The sequence below is a fragment of the Sycon ciliatum genome, chromosome 2 (genome assembly GCF_964019385.1).
Source record: "Sycon ciliatum chromosome 2, ocSycCili1.1, whole genome shotgun sequence".
In the NCBI taxonomy this organism is placed as follows: Eukaryota; Metazoa; Porifera; class Calcarea; order Leucosolenida; family Sycettidae; genus Sycon; species Sycon ciliatum.
The window spans coordinates 31,438,282-31,455,277 of record NC_088644.1 but is presented as its reverse complement, the minus strand read 5'-3'; the positions used below and the strand labels follow the sequence as shown (position 1 = coordinate 31,455,277).

Here is a 16,996-nt window from a genome sequence, read left to right as displayed (position 1 = left end):
ATGTACATGATATTGTATACAACACACACACACACACACACACACACACACGCATCACACTCGCACACCATACCCTCACATACAATGTACATGTATACAACACACGCACTCACACACACACACACACACACACACACACACACACACACACACACACACACACACTTGTACTGCTTTGCACTTGTTGCTCACTGCCAAAACTGGTCACGTGGGTCTCCCCGGGAGAGGGGAGAGCTAGAGAGACTCCAAAGGAACACACACACACACACACACACACACACACACACACACACACACACACACACACACACCTATACCTTCCTTCGAGACTCACATCTTGCGGTTAGACATAATGATCAAGAGATGTAAGGTAGTTACCAACGAGAGAGAGAGAAAGTCGACTTGTCGGGAAGACGGAAGTTGCGAGAGAGAGAGAGAGAGAGAGAGAGAGAGAGAGAGAGAGAGAGAGAGAGAGAGAGAGAGAGAGAGAGAGAGAGAGAGAGAGAGAGAGAGAGAGAGAGAGCCAAAAAGGCGATAGCAATAATATCTAGTAACGGGCAGGCAGTGTACCAAACTAGCGGTTGCCAGCTATTAGGAAATAACAGGGTGCACCAATTTGTGGAGCAAATGTCTCGGATTGACATAAGTAGTATGCATAAACGTGCTAATAAAGGTGCGTGTAGTAGCAAAGAGAGGAAGGTCGTGCGCTACCTACATGTGCCAGTCATGTAGCTGTAACACAACCACACACACCCCAAGGGATGACGCGTGTACGGACCGTGCCGGACGACAGGGAGACCCCACACGGCCTCATCACAGCCTGTGTTCTCCGCCTTTGCTGAGTTTGCGCCATGCTTGCGTGGACGGCGCCCAAACACAAACTCGCCGAAAGCTCCCCTTCGACTACTGGACTAGGCATAATACTAGTACTGAATACTAGTGTGGCACGTGTGTCAGGAGAACATGCACGGTGGAATTTGTGAGGGTGCGGGACGGAGACGAGGATTTCTGGCCTCGTCAGGATTCGCCCAGTTTAGTTTCCAACTCTTAGCAAGTGTGAGTACACGACATTACCATAAATGTTACATGTGCAGTTGTTTATGATAGAGGTATGATGAGAAACGGCGGTATGTTATAGTCATTGCGGCTTTCTGGAGTCACTGCGATCCGGCTGCATTTGGCAGGCTGGCCGCACGCAGCAAGTCTCATTGCAGCGGTCCACGCTCTCACTGTCTCAGCATTCCAGTCCTCGGAGTCCCTTGGATTCCCTCCCTCCATGTTGTTGCACACACAGACTCCAGTGCGCCAGGCAGCCACAGCACACATGAGGTCATACCCGGTACCCGTAGACTAGACTTGATGCACGTGAAACTATTTCCAAGTCCATCACATAACGTTTCAAACATCAAAGTCCATCATGTGTCATATCGTCCGAAGTATTCGGACCCACACATGGATATAATGTGTTCTATGACTATGACTATGACTCGTGTACATGATCTTGTGCAGCGGGGGGATGCACTGGGCATGGGTCTCCCTACTCGCGATATCACAATGAACACTGAGTGTGTTCACTGGAAGCAAACCTCTTGAGAATCCGCACAACAATTTGTTGTTCCGCGTGCTTTCTGTGCGGGGGAAGATATCAAACTCCTGGCGGCTGCTAAGATGAACGGAACGTGTGCTGAGGCGTCCACTTGAGGTACCACTCCACAATCTATGGAGAACTTTGTAGCACTTTCACCTAGAGGGCCAGGCTTTGTGCCGGAAGATCATTGAAAAGTCGCCCTCAGTCCTCCACGTGCACGCCTGCTGGCCGATGTCATGTGAATCAGCTGCTCGCTGTGAAGGGCCATAACTGTGTTGAGGCCATCGTCTTCAAGACTTTCCACTTTCTGTCTTTGTTCCTGATTGAAAGCCCAATACACTACGACTGTATGCTAAGGCATGTGGCACCAACACCAATACTTGGCAATGGCGAGCGTCTAATGCGTGCGGAGCCCGAACTTCTGTCGGAGCAGGCCGGGTTAGTACGGTTGGCCGCATTGAGTGTTTGTGCTAGTAGACCACGGACGGGGGTAGACTGCAATCGCAGAATCGGGGAAGACCTACAGGCTATACCCTATATCAGCTCTAGTAGTCTGTACAGTACAAATCAGGCCACCACTGGGAGGCTCATCATAGCGGTTTAGTGCTGCAAAGTGACGGTGTGCTGGTGTGTTTCGCCTCATCAATCCTCACACATATTTCGGAACGAAGGAGTCCATTTGTAGCGATAGCAGTACGACCGCCGACATTTGAATGGATTTTACTCGCTGATTTGGAGTTTGCTGGCACCCGCTGCAATATTGGCATTTTGGTAGGCCGACCTGTCCTACGCCAATGTGTTTCATTTTTCAAGTGACGCACTCTCGGCGATTTTGCCTGACTTGCCCAGTGCGGCAGTTGTCATAGCTAGCCAGCCTGCCCGAGTTCCCTATCCCGCTCAGTCAGCAAGGTCTGTGCAGCCAGTAGGCAGTAGCAGCATCGGTGTGTCGATATTCGCACACAGGCTTCAGCCGTAGACGTAGGGTTGCAGCATCATCACTCATTTTGGCAGTCCTACATATGACTGGGAGTAGGAATAGACGGTGAATCTACACTACAATCTACAGTGTGGATTTATATACGGATTCAGACTCACACGTCTGACTGTTTGGTGTAGTGAGGGTGCATGGAACAACTGCACCTGGACTGCTGTCGTCCCATGTAGTACATATGTACCGTGATCTAGCCGGCCACTTTCATTCTATCAGTAAGAAATTTTCTAGTCGGTGGTGATCCTGAAGGTGAAGGCGGAAAGAAGGAGAAGGAGGGGGAGAAGGAGGATTGGTGGAGTTCCTCGCTATCACTATGGACATCATCGTACTGTTTGTTCAGGCGCTGCTCGTCTGCGTTGCGGTTGAAGGTAAGTCAGGTGTTGTAGGAAAATCGGGCATGTTTCTGCTGGCTTTCTATTATTTTATGAAAGCTCGTCAAACTGATCTGCGCGTGTGCCAGTCGACTAATAGTCCACAGCTAGCACACTGTCACCCACCATGTCCACTGAGTCTGTCCTATCCCTGTGACGAGCGGACATGTACTGACTACTGACTACTGTGCAGTCGTTTGTTCGTCGATGTGTATTTTAATGTAATCTGGTAACACGGGGTAACACTGTGCTGTCAGTTGAGCTGATGAGTTTCTAGCGAGCTGTAATTATCTGGTAACATTAGTGTGACCTGAGTGTTGCAGTCATTTCGAGCTGCACTCGCTAGTCGCTTGCATATTGGCGCTCATGTTTGTGTACCTATCAAGTAACTATTATCAGCAGCGACAGTGTGCATGTGCAAAGCATGAGCGGTTCAGTAGCAACCAGGAAAAAGCACTGGTGAAGTCGAGGGTGTGCCTGTGAGTGTGTGTTGTTTTCGCCAAGCTACGGAGCAGCATCACTAGCACTGTGGCAGTAGTGTTTCGACTCACGAAGACGATTTTTTCTAGATCGTGCTGGTACAGATTCTACCTGTAGATCTACTACTCTTCTTTTTCCCGTACGCATATCGGGGGGAATGTTGAAGTGTCCCCGATCTTGATGTGCTGGTGTTTTCCGAGCGGCAGCAGGACACTTCCCTTTCCGCTTCCACGCTTTGCGTTGCAGCTGTAGAAAATGTCAATGTCGCTCTCTCATCGTCTTTCCGGCCGGTATCACTGAGTGCTGGGGTTATGCACTCTTGTTCACTGCTGCACTGCCTTGTTCTGTTTCTACGTATTCGTTGTGTTGCCTGCTTCGTGTCCACATCAACGCATGCAATCACCGTGTGCGCCTTTGGTGGTCCTAAAATATTCCTTGTTGACTGAATCTCCGTCAGAGCCTCACGGGCTACGGGAGACCTGTCAAGGTCGCAGTCCAAATCTATTATTGTACACACCACTACTAGTGAAAGTCAAACCCGCTGCTGCGGCGCCGGGAGATCTCGGACAGTTTTGTTGGTTCGCTGTGCATGTGTTTGACAGAGCGCCTTCCTTGCGATATGCGTTCGTTGTGACTGCTGAGTGTTGTCGGTTTATCCCCTGCCACGGCAAAGGAATGCCTTTTGACGCGACCGATCCGAGACACCAATATCCCTGGAGAAAAATCAGTCTGATTCGGACAGCGGCAGTGTGTATGTCCAAATCTAATAATTGAATTTGAAGAGGCCTCGCAAGAGAGTTTGCTGTTTGACAACAGGGACACGGTCTCTTCTGAACTAAATCAATGTCGCACAGTACATGCAGCCCCTTGCCACTCTGAGTGCGGTTCGGTGTTAGAACAAGTGGGACATCCTTGACCATCCGACCCGGAGTCTGGTACAGTGCTGTGCACTTGCCTGCACGATATTATTTTCTGTGGGTGACAGGAGTTCTCGGCGGCAAGTCGCCGTACACCACATAGATCTACGCGGTGATTGTGCCTTTTTCAGCACACGTAGTCTTGGTCACAGATCTGTGCAATCTGTGAGGCCAGGCTTGAAAACCTCCAGTGGATAGTGGAGACAAGCCATCGTCACCATTGAAAACTCATGACCTCTCCACTTCACAGATGGCTCACTGCATGCACGAATCGACGGCAGAGAGATCGCAGCGCCAGTGAAGAGGGAGAGGAAGTAGGTTCTTGATGGTCTTCTTATCAATCCAAGTTATTCCAAGTCTTCCCGGTGCCGTCATGATGACATGCATTGTTTCAGTGTAGGGCAAATACAGAGGATCAATCAGGTTGCGGATTCGGAACTTTGGAGACAACCTTTGCAAAAATGCTTTCACTGCTTCGACGTGATTAGTGTTGATTCAATGACTTGTGTGCTGTACTAATTATTTTCTTCCATGTCCCCACCGCTGTGACTCGTTAGTTGAACTGACGAGGCGTCGAAGGACCGTTTGTGTCTCACAGGAGACGGCGAACTGGCGCTTGACTGAAGCACTGCACTGGTGATGAGCCGCGGCGCAGGGTCTGTTCCATTTCTGACTTGTGAGGTGATTTGTAGATACAAATGAAGTATGATGTAGACCCGCGCGCCAAGCACGAATTTTTCTATTTTGTGTTCGCAACTCATAAGATATAACGAACTCATCAAGCTGTTCCAGTACACCTGATATTTACTGACTGTGTCGTGAAATGAAAACGATACCTGAGGTCGATTTGTTGGACAAAATGGTATGAGAGTGTCCATGTGCAGTATCCAGGCGATCAACCGGGAGATTCCAAACATCATCGTTGCTTGATGAAGATGCCGGATGTCGACATGTCGGTACCAAATATCTCAGAATGGGTAATATCGGGCTCGCAACTGCGATAAATTTAGCCTACAACAGTCGTAGGTGACGACGGTAACAGCCTATCGATTCATCTGCCTTATCGATCACGTCAGGTTGTTCCAAATAACATACAGCTGCTTCAACGCTTCAGTGCCCTGCCCATACCGCACAGATGCCAAGCTCGACACATGCCGATGTTCTTCCAGTTCCACACAGCTCGAAGACTACGCTGTCATTTGGACTGGCTCTGCATAGCAGTGACTGTTTACAAGTGCAAAGACAAAACTTACTCAGTAAAAGTCTGTGTCTGTCAACATTCCACCACTACTGTACATCACTTGTCAATCAACTGTGCAAAGACAGCCCACTGCGCGCGGCCAGCCAACATCAAACCTACCTGTCCCAGTGCTAGTAGTAGTAGATCTACCAAGTACCAGTGTGACTGTACTCAGTAGTCCAGTTTAGACTTCTTTAGTTTAGTGCCACCTCCTGCCAAGAATCAACAAGATTACTGATTAGATGCAGGTCATCTCACAAGAAATATCCCTGCAGCAGTATGGCTTGTGTTGCTAGTGTAAAATCTACTGTGGCTTGCTCATATGTTTGCTAGCCATGGGCTGTCCTCAGGAAGATCGCATTGTCTTACTAGTGGGGATGGCTCTGTGGTTCGTTTGGGTGTGGCCCCACTCTAATGAAATGTGAAATACTTCTGTACAGACATACTGATTTCGTGTATTGTACTTATGCATGACTGTATAATTATCTATATCTGCAATATAGATAAAGAATTTTACCGACGACACCACATCCGGGCTTTGTACTGGCAAAGAATGATACAAAGTTGTGGTGGCCAGAGCCTGCCCAATAATACTGCTGGTCATTTTAGTTGCCTGATTAGAATAGACATGACATCACACTGCCCCAATGTCCGTATTGTGCCGTGTGCTAATTTCACAGTATTGCCGTGTTTTCCGTGCACGCTCAGCATGCTCCTTTCCGCGCATTGTGGACTTCGAGGACTGTCTATACTCCCACGAGTATGCAGCCAGCTCCGGTTACGACTGGAAGGCGTCGGATCCCAGCTTGGCGAACACTTGGCAGCGCCGGCAGGGAGCAAACCTGCAGGCCAGAGAGATTATGCGCGACCACACCCTGAATGAAACATCAGGTAAGGCAGCGCTCTACTGTAATATCTCAATTTGTATAGAGCCGCTTCAGTAAATAATTGCAGACTTACAGCTGCAGGCATGAAGTAACGAACAAGTCAGTGTTTGCTAAAATATGACTGCTGAATCTCTCTAGCATCAAGATTGCTTTCTTTTTAGCACACATCAGGTGTTTTGGACTGCTTATGGGATGATACCAAAAAGCCTTGTGATAATTATGGGATTTGAATCCTTGAGTCAGGGTTCCATGCATATTCTCGTCTTGCCTATGGCGTGCGGTGTGCAGGTAATTACATGGCGGTGTATCGGTCGGTGGCCAATGCGTCGGTCACCGCAGCCGTGCGCAGAGAGTTTGTATCGCCGGTGTACCAGGCGCCGGACAACTTGGTGGGGTGCAGCCTGTCCTACTGGGTCAAGGCCAATGGATCGCGACCCACAGACCACCTGGAGGTTTCCATCGTACCCTTCCCTCGCAGTGCTGGAGATGCATCCGTTGTCACAAGCTTCAATCCTTCATCAGCGACCAATTGGATAAATCTGCACAGAAGCTTCAGCGTGAACGGTCCCTTCCAGGTACTCTCATATTCCGTTGCTTCTCAAACTGTCATCAAATGCTCCGCTGGGCTGTCCACCCATGACACAATAGAGCGTTCTTGTGCTAGCTTTCATCTGCATGCTGGTTTTGCCCCGCCTAGAGATGGTCCCATCGGGTGCAATTTACCTCATTAAACAGACAGTGTATTATACACAGTGAACAATAGCAGCACGCTGTCTTGACTTTCACTAGTTGATCGTCTCAAATTCCAGTCTAATTCCTTATTTTGTAGACAGGGAGTGTATCATTGATCATGTCATTTGTATCATTGATCAGGCAATGATACATGTAGAGCCGCTAAAACCGCTCGACGTCCTATTTTTTGTGTCCTGTCACCTTACCAGGTCATATTCCGCGCCGAGATGCAACCCAGCACCGCGCGTTCAAATGACTACTTTGCTATCGATGACATCAGCTTCTCAACTGAATGCTGTAAAGGTAAGTGAAATGCAGTCTGTTTGTGCATGCAACCCAGAGAAAGAGGACTAGTAATCTAGCAAAGCATGCATGGGTGTTGAGCACAGATAAATAATCACCACCGTGAGGCTGCATGGAGTTGTGTTTAGATTTCGTTGCGTGTATCTTTTCTATCCACTTTGAATCTATCCAATGCTTTGCTGACATGACGTGTACAGCTACTAGGGTGTAATGTATGTACTATTGGGCCTGCTTTTTCTGACCTGTTCACTGCAGAATGTCAATACACTCCGCGCGTGGACATGGAGTGTGGTCTGCAGGGCTACAACCTCGCACCGGACGGTGCTGTGCCCTGGCTGCTGCGCAACCGCGGCTCTGGCAGTCTGTTCACAGGACCAGTGAGTGATACCACATTTGGCAGTGCTCGAGGTAAGGCTGCGTCCGTGCTATTTGGACTTTCAAAGCGGCTTAGGGATGCCTATCCCCAGTAGTGCTATCTAGTATGATATCAACAGACACTGCAGACTGTTGGGACCTGCACAATTAAACAACACACCTGACATTCTAGTGTCAGATATGCTTGCTGGACTAGCAATGCAACTTCAGCAGAAGACTGAACAAGTTTTGTTCTTCTTTTCCTGTTTTTTCAGGCCATTTCCTGCGTGTTGACTCGCTGAGGCACAAGAACTCGCGGTCTGTGTTCCAGTCGCCCGAGTACAGGCCGACCAGTCAGACAGGCCTGTGCAACGTCAGCTTTGCTTATCACATGAAGGGAGCTGGCATCGGCTCGCTGTCGCTGCTCGTCCGCAACGGCCCGGCCGGTGGCAAACAGATGGTGACGGCATGGTCACGGAGTGGACCGCAGGGGGATGACTGGCTGACTGCCACGGTGCCCGTGAGCTCCTCAACAGCATATCAGGTAAGAGCAAACTACAATGTCTTTCCCTCTTTCAGAACTCCAGCATTTCCAGTTTTGTATACATGTATTTTCACCCTTCAGATTCCCTGATAAGCATCTATTTGCCTTTGGAAAATCAATAAAAAAAAATGAAAAGGGAAAAAAATGAAAAGCCAAATGCACATGGATCCCAGTGGCCATGATACTGTGCTTGCCACCACTCCAGCGTATGCAACAGTGGGTCAGTCCAAATAGCTTTCGACTGCCCTGAGAGTGAGCATGGCACACAAGGACAGAGCTAGAGACACTCGGGCCGGAGCACACTCCTTGACGAGGCGTCGTGTGCCATTGTAATGTTTTGCGTAATTTTCGTTTTCTCGCTCGGTCGTTATGAATGTTGCCACTGCTGAACGATTGTCACATGTTTTCTGTTAACATTTCAATTCTCTGTGTGTGCTCAGCTCCAGTTTGTGGCACAGACAACCTCCGATCCGCGTGGTGACATCGCTCTGGACGACATTGTGATGTCTGAGGGTTGCTGCACAGGATCAGCTAAGCCCATACCTGCACTGCATAGTAAGTCGCATCAACAAAACTCATGTTGCTCACCACACATTATTATGCAATGTAATTAATAACGTGATCTACACTGTATGGACATGGCGTATATACCAAACATAACCTAGAATGTTCTAAAAAAATCCAATTCTTTGTGTGTGTGTATGTTTGCATTCCTCAGCTTGCCGAACGGTGGGATATGACACGCGCGTGGATCGTCGTAACCGGGCCAATGGTCTCTTCCAGTACCTGGATACGACGCTGCAATTTGCCTGCAATGGTACCATCCAGGCATGGAGCATGCACACCACTGGTGCCAGCAACCACTCGCTGAAGATATGGCGTGTTGCCGACCCCTCGCTGAACACATACTATCTTGTCAACCAGGAGGTGATATCTGTGCCTGGACCAGGTTCACACACTGTGCCGTCGGTCAAGAAGATGCAGTTTGAACGAGGCGACTTCATCGGCTGGGAGCATCGGTCTGGCAATGGCCGAATTCTGGGCAGTGACACTTTGAACGATGATGGTGGAGTTCGCTTTGATGACAAACAACTGCAGCAGATACTTATCGATGGAAGACTAGCTTACCAGTTTAGTAAGCACAACCGTCATCGCTACTACAGTTTGGCTGCAATTGTTCTTCCTGATGGAGGTGAGATTAGGATGATGATGATGATGAGTGTTCATTTGAGTTCTTCTGGAGCCATCTTTGAGAAATTCTTAATGTCTAAAAATGTGTTAATGGATGGTGCGTCTATACCTGAACTGTTGTTGCTGCAATCATGTGTTAATGTGCCGAGGACTAGTGCTTTGATGTATCTGAAGCCCCATTTCTTCTATCTACTGTGTCCTTTTCATGCAGTGATTGACTTTCCCACATTCCCGGTGATCCGTAGCACAACACCACTATTCGTCGGGGGTGGCGGTGACACTAGCAGCAGTGCAGACGTGGACAGTCCCATGTCATCCGGACGAAGTAACACCGCTGCTTCGACCTACATGTCGCGCATTCCAACGTCCACCACCGGCATGCCGCTCTCGCGCATCGACCCGTCCGAGCCGGTCTACCCCTGGGTGATCATGGGCCTGGTGCTCTTGGGAATCGTCGTGGTCATGATTATTGTACTGGTGTGCTACCTGCGATCACACCCAAATGCACTGCGCGCAGGCAAGCAGAGTCCGTCTCATCACCGCCAGCACCGTGCAAGTGTGTCCCAGTCCAATGGAAGGCTCGCCAATACCCCTTCTAACCGTGAGTATTTGAGCAGCTATTAAGCAAGACTTTGGTAGCAATTTCCGAACTGATGTTTATTCTTAAAAGACACATACATTTTACCTGCCTTCTATTGTACTATGGTGGCACAGGTAACGTACTATTCTACCAGAGTCATGATGTCATAACTTGTCATGATGTCATAACTTGTGTCATGATGTCATAACTTGTGTGTGCTCCTTTCCACTTGTTGTACAGTGTTCGGTTCTCACCTATGTTTTGTCTTGGCTCTCTTTCACTTGACTAGATGCTTTGAAATTGCCAATGATCAACGGCAGTCCAGTGCACCAGGGTGGCCTCAAGGGTCTGAACAAACAGTTTCCACCAACACCCGTAAGGACAATGAAAATCAGAGTCTGCCATGTTGTCTTTTTTGCACAGATAATTGTGATTAATGCTACATTCTAAAGCAATCTTCCTTGATGAAGCGTTAGCAATTCAATGGCTGTATAAGCCATTTAGTAGGATCATTTGTTTTTTACCAGGCTTGCAAAACACTTACGAGCTGTGGCTGTTAACTCTTCTCTCTTGTCTATTTAGGCCATGCTTGAGCTATGTCCTCCTCTGGCTTGTGAACAAAGGCTTCCATCGCCTGGTTTCATGAACGTACCGACGCCCAGTGTGATGAAGGCCTTTCCCGGCATGAAGATCACACAGTCGGCGGCCAGCTTCTCAATAGTTCCCGAGTATACGGACCCGTCGCCAGAGCTGACTGACTCTTCTTTGGTAAACACCACGCAGGATAACTCTCTGGAGGATTCACAAGGCAGGGATCTACTTGCAAGTGCTGAGCACAGTCGACAGGTATCCAGTGCCACGGACGTATCGGCGCAGCATGCAGACATTGGTTCTCACGACGACATTCTCAGCCGTAGCCCACAAGAGACACCTTCCAAGAAATCCGAATCAACAACGTATACCATCGATACGCAGCCACGTTCTCAATCAGAGGCATCCAATTTCCGTAGCATGAGCAGCCGGCCGCATTCGCGCAATGACGCCTTCATGCATCAGAGCATCGACTCGCCGTTCCGTGTATCAAACCATCGTCGTACCCCATACACTGACCCTGTGGACGTGCTGCCCGGCAAAGTGAGTGAAAGTTGATTTCAGTATTCACACTACCATTCTGCAGTTCAAATTCTAATCTTACTCTCTGGGTACGCACCGAACGTGTATGTTAGATTTAACTAAGCAAGTCCCTAAACTCTTACTTGGAAATGAGGCCATGGGAGAAGAATTCATTTCTTAATCTTAAGTTTGACTGAGTGACATTTCTTTCTTCCATTGTTGCTTCCACAGGCACGCAAGCCTTACCCACGTTACAGCTCCCCCTATCAGGAGCCGGCAGTCACTGTGCCTGGCATCTTTGCACAGCTGAAGAGCGGTGCATACAAATGCCTGCAGCGAAACAAGATTGACGTGCAAACCATGATAGCGCACAGGTGAGCAGTGCAGGATATACAGAAACATGCTGAGACGTGTTGCTGTCAATAGTCCTGGGAGAGGGACGCATGTATATGTATACTCTTTTTAATGTAACTTTTATCCTGTGAGCTGAACAATATTGCCAATCAATTGGTCAATTTTCAACTGATCTATGTTTATGTTGAGGCCTACAGTCATTGCGTTTTAGTCGCCGAGGTGCAGAGAACTTAACTGCTATCCTTGTTGCTGTTGTTTTCTGTTTACAGTCCGCAGTGTGCTGTGTACGCCGGAATTTGGAAAAAGGTGAGTTTCTCCTACTCTTCAGCCTGTGTTGCCTGTTGACCTTCGGCAGTGACTTCACATTCTGCAAACCTGTTGTACAGCAGAGCATTTTAGGCATGCTTCAGAAGCATAGGATACATGTTTTGGTATACATGTACTGAGCTGTATCTTGTTTTCTTTTGACTTTCAGGGAGCGATTGACGTGCCCATTGCCGTGAAGACGGTCTTTCCCAAGAAGGAGGGTGAATATATGCCGTTTCTGCGTGAGGCAACCATCCTTGGCCAGTTCAGTCATCGCAACATTGTCCAACTGTTTGGCGTGGTGATGGACAATAGCGGAAAAGCAGTAAGTGAAAGCTGATCTGAGTACCATATCACGTGGACCGTTGTCTCTGACATGAGCAGTTGATATTTTAGTCCAGGCGTAATGCAATGAATGCATCAGCGTACAGAATGCTAAAATTTAATAGTCTACTTTGCTATACCTGTGTTTTGTTTTCTTGTTACTGCAGCCTCAGTTAATCCTGGAGCTTATGTCTGACACCCTAATAAGCCATCTCAAGTCACTCAGGCCTGTGTAAGTGACGTTATGATGATTGTACCGAGTTGTAAACACCTGTCCCGAAAACAAATCCTGGTGAGCGTTATGACTTGTGCTTGAAAATATATGAAAATTTATTTTCCTTTCTGTGAACTCACTCAATGCTTTCCTTTGTGTTTTTCTGTGCCACAACAGTGGAAACAACTTGCCAGAAGTTGCTGCAGAGCACTTGGGTGAGCAGCAGCTGAACATGTGCCATGACATTGCATCTGGAATGGCCTACCTGGAAGCCAAGGGCTTTGTCCATCGGGTAAGAGTTTCTTTAGAATTGGTCAACGACATTATTTGTTTTCATGGTATTAAATTCTGATGTCATTCCATATTCAATTTCTCACCTGGGGTGTTGGTGTGTGCAAGGGATCAGCAGTCCTTTCTTTTTCCAACCCTGTGTATATCTTTGATGTCTCTGCGTGTTTTTTCACCTTTGACAGGATCTGCAAGCAAAGAATGTCATGATTGGCTCCGACAGGGTCTGCAAGGTATGCACAGCACAACTGGTTTGTGTTTGGCCACAATTGCCAGTAGCACATTGTTCTATTCACAAGCAGCTATTATAGCGAGACAACACATTCTGTCAGCACACATCCACCTAGCTTGCAGCTATTCTTGACTGGCATTTACCACACAGACCTGGTGCCCCGCACAGTGACCATTTACTTTGGCAGAGCGTGTGTGTGGGGGGGGGGGGGGGGGGGGAGGAAAAAGATGTCATGCCATATTGTCGTCAATCTTGAACATCCGCAACAGCTATTCAACTTCTTTCAAGACATTCCAAAGTTGTTTACAATAGAGTCAGGTGTAATGACTATCATTTCAGGTTGTGAAGGCATACCACGTGTAGCCCACAGCAATCACCTGCATGGAAGACCCACTTACGATGTGAATAGCCTTGCTGAGGTTCCTTTTTGGTACGCCTGATCTATTGGTTTGCGGTGCGCAGGTTGGCGACTTCAGCACGTGCAGGGATATGGGCGCACCGGACAGCATTGCGTCATCCAGAACACTGCAAGTCCCAGTCAAATGGGCCGCACCTGAGGTTAGTCGCGTTCATGACTCATACTCTCCGCTCGTGCATACTGCAAAAAAAACATGCACAAGTGTGGCACGGGCATATACACAGCACAAGCCCAGGTTTAACTTGTTTGCACAGTCACATCCCTGGGCAGTAGATGTTGTTGATTGTGCACTGCAGGCTAATAAGTAATACACCACTTTCTATCGCAAATAGTTGTCTAGCTAGCAGAGGGTGCAGCAGGACTCCCTGCCTCAAGTGTGCACTCACAATCCATGACTTTTGCTGCTGTGTTGTTGCTGTGTTGTTTTTCCTCAGGTGCTGAAACACTACAAATTCAGTGCATTCAGTGACGTGTGGAGCTATGGACTACTGTTGTTTGAAATCTGGTCACTTGGCTCAGAGCCCTATGATGACCTGGATAGTGAGAAGGTGAGTAGTATGAATGCTATGCATTTCCTACTGACTGAAGGGTGAACTACACAGTACACCGGCTACATTCTGTCTTTTCTCTATTGCTGATGAAATGGCGTATCTGTATGGGCAGGTCAACACCCGTCCAGGCTGGTACTGGCCGTAACTGTCTGCATGTATCATAGCAAATTGTTCGGCTTCACTGCAACCGGCAACGATGCAGTATCTTATCATCGTGTTCAGGCATAGTTCATGGCTAGCGATCAAGTACCATAGCACCTCTGGTGTTGACCTGTGCTCTGCTCTTCGGCACATTTAAGGACTGGTGGCCTTGCCATTCAAGTCTGACCTGTGAAAACATTCCAGCTGGCCAATTCTACAGTGTCTGTGTCTTAGTCGGAAAGTCACACCACTGAAAGAATTGACTTTTAGCTGTGGTTTCCTCTCGCCTGTTGACTTACCATTGATTGGTTCTTGTTGTGGTATCATTCTTGTGATCTGCAGGTCCTCGAGTATGTCGATAGCGGTAATAGGCAGTCTGCACCATCAAAGTGTCCCATGGCCATGTATGAAATCATGATGGACTGCTGGTAAGCCTTAGACGTTGCATTGCTCAGTGTACATGCACTCGATCTGCTGACTTAGTGCTGTGAGAGCGAGGGAGATAAACAGGAAGTATCCTGGCAAACTCATTATTTCTTCAATTTTCTGGAAAGCAGTTGGCCTCATCATCTGGCCCGTGCTCTGCTCAGTTTTACTCCATCCTCTTGGTTCCTCTCCAGTCTTATCTATATGCAGTGGAGCGTTCTCTCCATCAATCCCGTGTGTGGTCAGTGTCCTTGGCAACTAACTCATATGGCAATCTCAAGGGGCCTAACAATACCAGACAGTCTGGCTGATACGTAATGCTTTGTGCTTCATGGTATGCTTCACCTTTAGGCATCCGTATTCAACGGAGCGGCCATCATTCTCACAGCTGGTACGCATCCTGGAGATGACTGATAGAAATATCCTTCTCGGTCAGATATCCCAGCAAGTAGATGACTGCGTCTATGATGAAGCCGAGGACGTCAAGGATGAGGATGACGACGAGGACGAGGAGCATAAAAGGCTTACACCGGCCGAGCGTATTCAGCGTCGCTACAAGCACTTTCATCACGGCGAGCTGTCGCCGAAGTATATCGTGCCGGACGAGAAGCGTTCAACGCCGTTCTCACGCCAAGGATCAGCAAAGCTCACCAGCCTGCCCAGGCATATGCTGGCTGAGCAGCTGAGCAACCACAGCCAATGCTCCGTCGAGACAGGATCATCATCAGTAACCTCAGTATGACAAAACTCCATAGCATTCATCTCTTTCACAGTCAGGTAGTAATCGACCGGATAGACAGATAAGTTGTAAACAAATAATTCTTAAACCGTGACCATACTTTTTGGTTTAGTTCGATAATACCCCTAAGCATCTACGGCATGATTAAAAGTAAGTTTTGTAATCCCGTAAAGCTATGAACTGTTTGGCTTGTCTGAGCTTTTTTTGTAGACGTAAGTAAGGGTATGTAATTACTAACTGTGCTATGTTTCAATGTATCTTGACTACGCCCACACTTTGATTTTGATGGTAACAAGAACTTTCTCTAATGAAATCGACTCTGCCTCTAATTTTCAATTCAAATATAAAAGTCGTTTCTAACCTAGCGCAGCTGTATCTCTACGTGCAGTGTGCCCAATGTTAAATGCCTCACGAGCAAACCCTATTTATCTCCGAATCAACTTTCAACAGTTATTTTTTCTCTAACGGCCAATTGTGCTGAGCTACAGACTGGCAAATGCCCTCTCAAAAATGATTCTTTTCCGTGTTGAGTGTTCGCAGAATGTTGCATCCGCATATGTGTGTGTGCGTGTGTGTGTGTGTGTGTGTGCGTGCGTGCGTGTCTGCGTGTGTGTGGTCCCATATGGTGCAGTGGTATGTGCAGTCGATTTCCAATCGAGAGGTTGCGGGTTCAATTCCCGACGATTATGGTCGCATACGTCTTTCTTCTCTTTCTCGTACTCTTCCTGACTTTTCTTTCATTCGCCTGGGTGGTTACCAGCCAGTGTATGCCGGAGTATGTGGTGTGGTGTGTGTGTAAAAAAAATGGAAAAATGAAAAATAGGGATTCACTGGCCAGAAAAAGTCACTTCAAACAGCTGTGTGGTGGATACCATGTACCAGGCTAAAAATAGTGGCGGTCAATTCATCAGCCTTGCAAGCTGTTGAATGGTGTAGTCCCAGCACAAGTTGCTATGTCTAACATAGCCGTTTGCTATCATCGCTTCCGCGATGGGCATGTCTGAGGTCTGAGCATGAGGTGTGTGTGGTTGGTGGTGGGGGTGATGGTCCCATACTTTCATGACAGATACTCATTTTTCGCACTGTCTTTGGCTAAGTACCATTGCATGAACAGTGCCGGCAGAAGCAGTTTTCAAGAATTGTTCCGCTTAACGTATTTCCGCAAATAAAAGGCCGTCCTCGTATACAACGCCTTCCTCGTATACAAGGCCGGGGTAGGGGGCGATTGAAAAAATAAAAGACCGTCTCCGATTAGAAGACCGGGCCTGCTAAATGAGTCTTTGTTCTTGTGTTAAAAATAGAAGACCGTGCTCAAACTGTGGGAAAAAATACAAGACCGTGCTCAAACCGTGTAGAAGAAAATGAAGAACGGGGGTAAAACTGTGTGGCGAGAAATAGAAGACCGGGGTCAAACTGGGTTGAAAGAATAAAAGACCGTCCTCGAATACAAGACCATCCTCGATTATAAGGCCGGGTTAGGACGAGGTTGAAAAAATAGTAGACCGGCCTACTATTAATTTTGTGGAAATACGGTTTACCATTTAGTACATTCAGGCACTGTGCATGATATTATGGCAGGTGCACATGACCACCTCACGTGTTCATGGTGTTGGTGGCCAACAGGTTGGTGTGACCATGCCATGGCCTGACCAACCAGACCGGTTCTGCCGGGCCTGAATTCATTGAACTGTCTGGCCATAACCCAGACCTAT

At 47.9% G+C, this 16,996-nt stretch overlaps 1 protein-coding gene across 1 annotated transcript; it reads left to right on the top strand.

Moving 5' to 3' along the window:
- Positions 1–2,133: 2,133 nt before the first annotated feature.
- LOC135809689 (uncharacterized) lies at positions 2,134–15,798 on the top strand. Its single transcript, XM_065323098.1, has 21 exons — positions 2,134–2,947; positions 6,296–6,478; positions 6,763–7,049; positions 7,416–7,509; positions 7,765–7,917; positions 8,139–8,407; positions 8,848–8,962; positions 9,126–9,599; positions 9,810–10,199; positions 10,468–10,553; positions 10,761–11,312; positions 11,523–11,665; positions 11,915–11,951; positions 12,121–12,276; positions 12,443–12,507; positions 12,667–12,781; positions 12,963–13,010; positions 13,472–13,567; positions 13,862–13,975; positions 14,462–14,547; positions 14,897–15,798. The coding sequence occupies exons 1-21, from the start codon at positions 2,893–2,895 to the stop codon at positions 15,285–15,287; spliced, it is 3,909 nt and encodes a 1,302-aa protein (XP_065179170.1). The 5' UTR covers positions 2,134–2,892; the 3' UTR covers positions 15,288–15,798.
- The last annotated feature ends 1,198 nt before the right edge of the window (positions 15,799–16,996 follow it).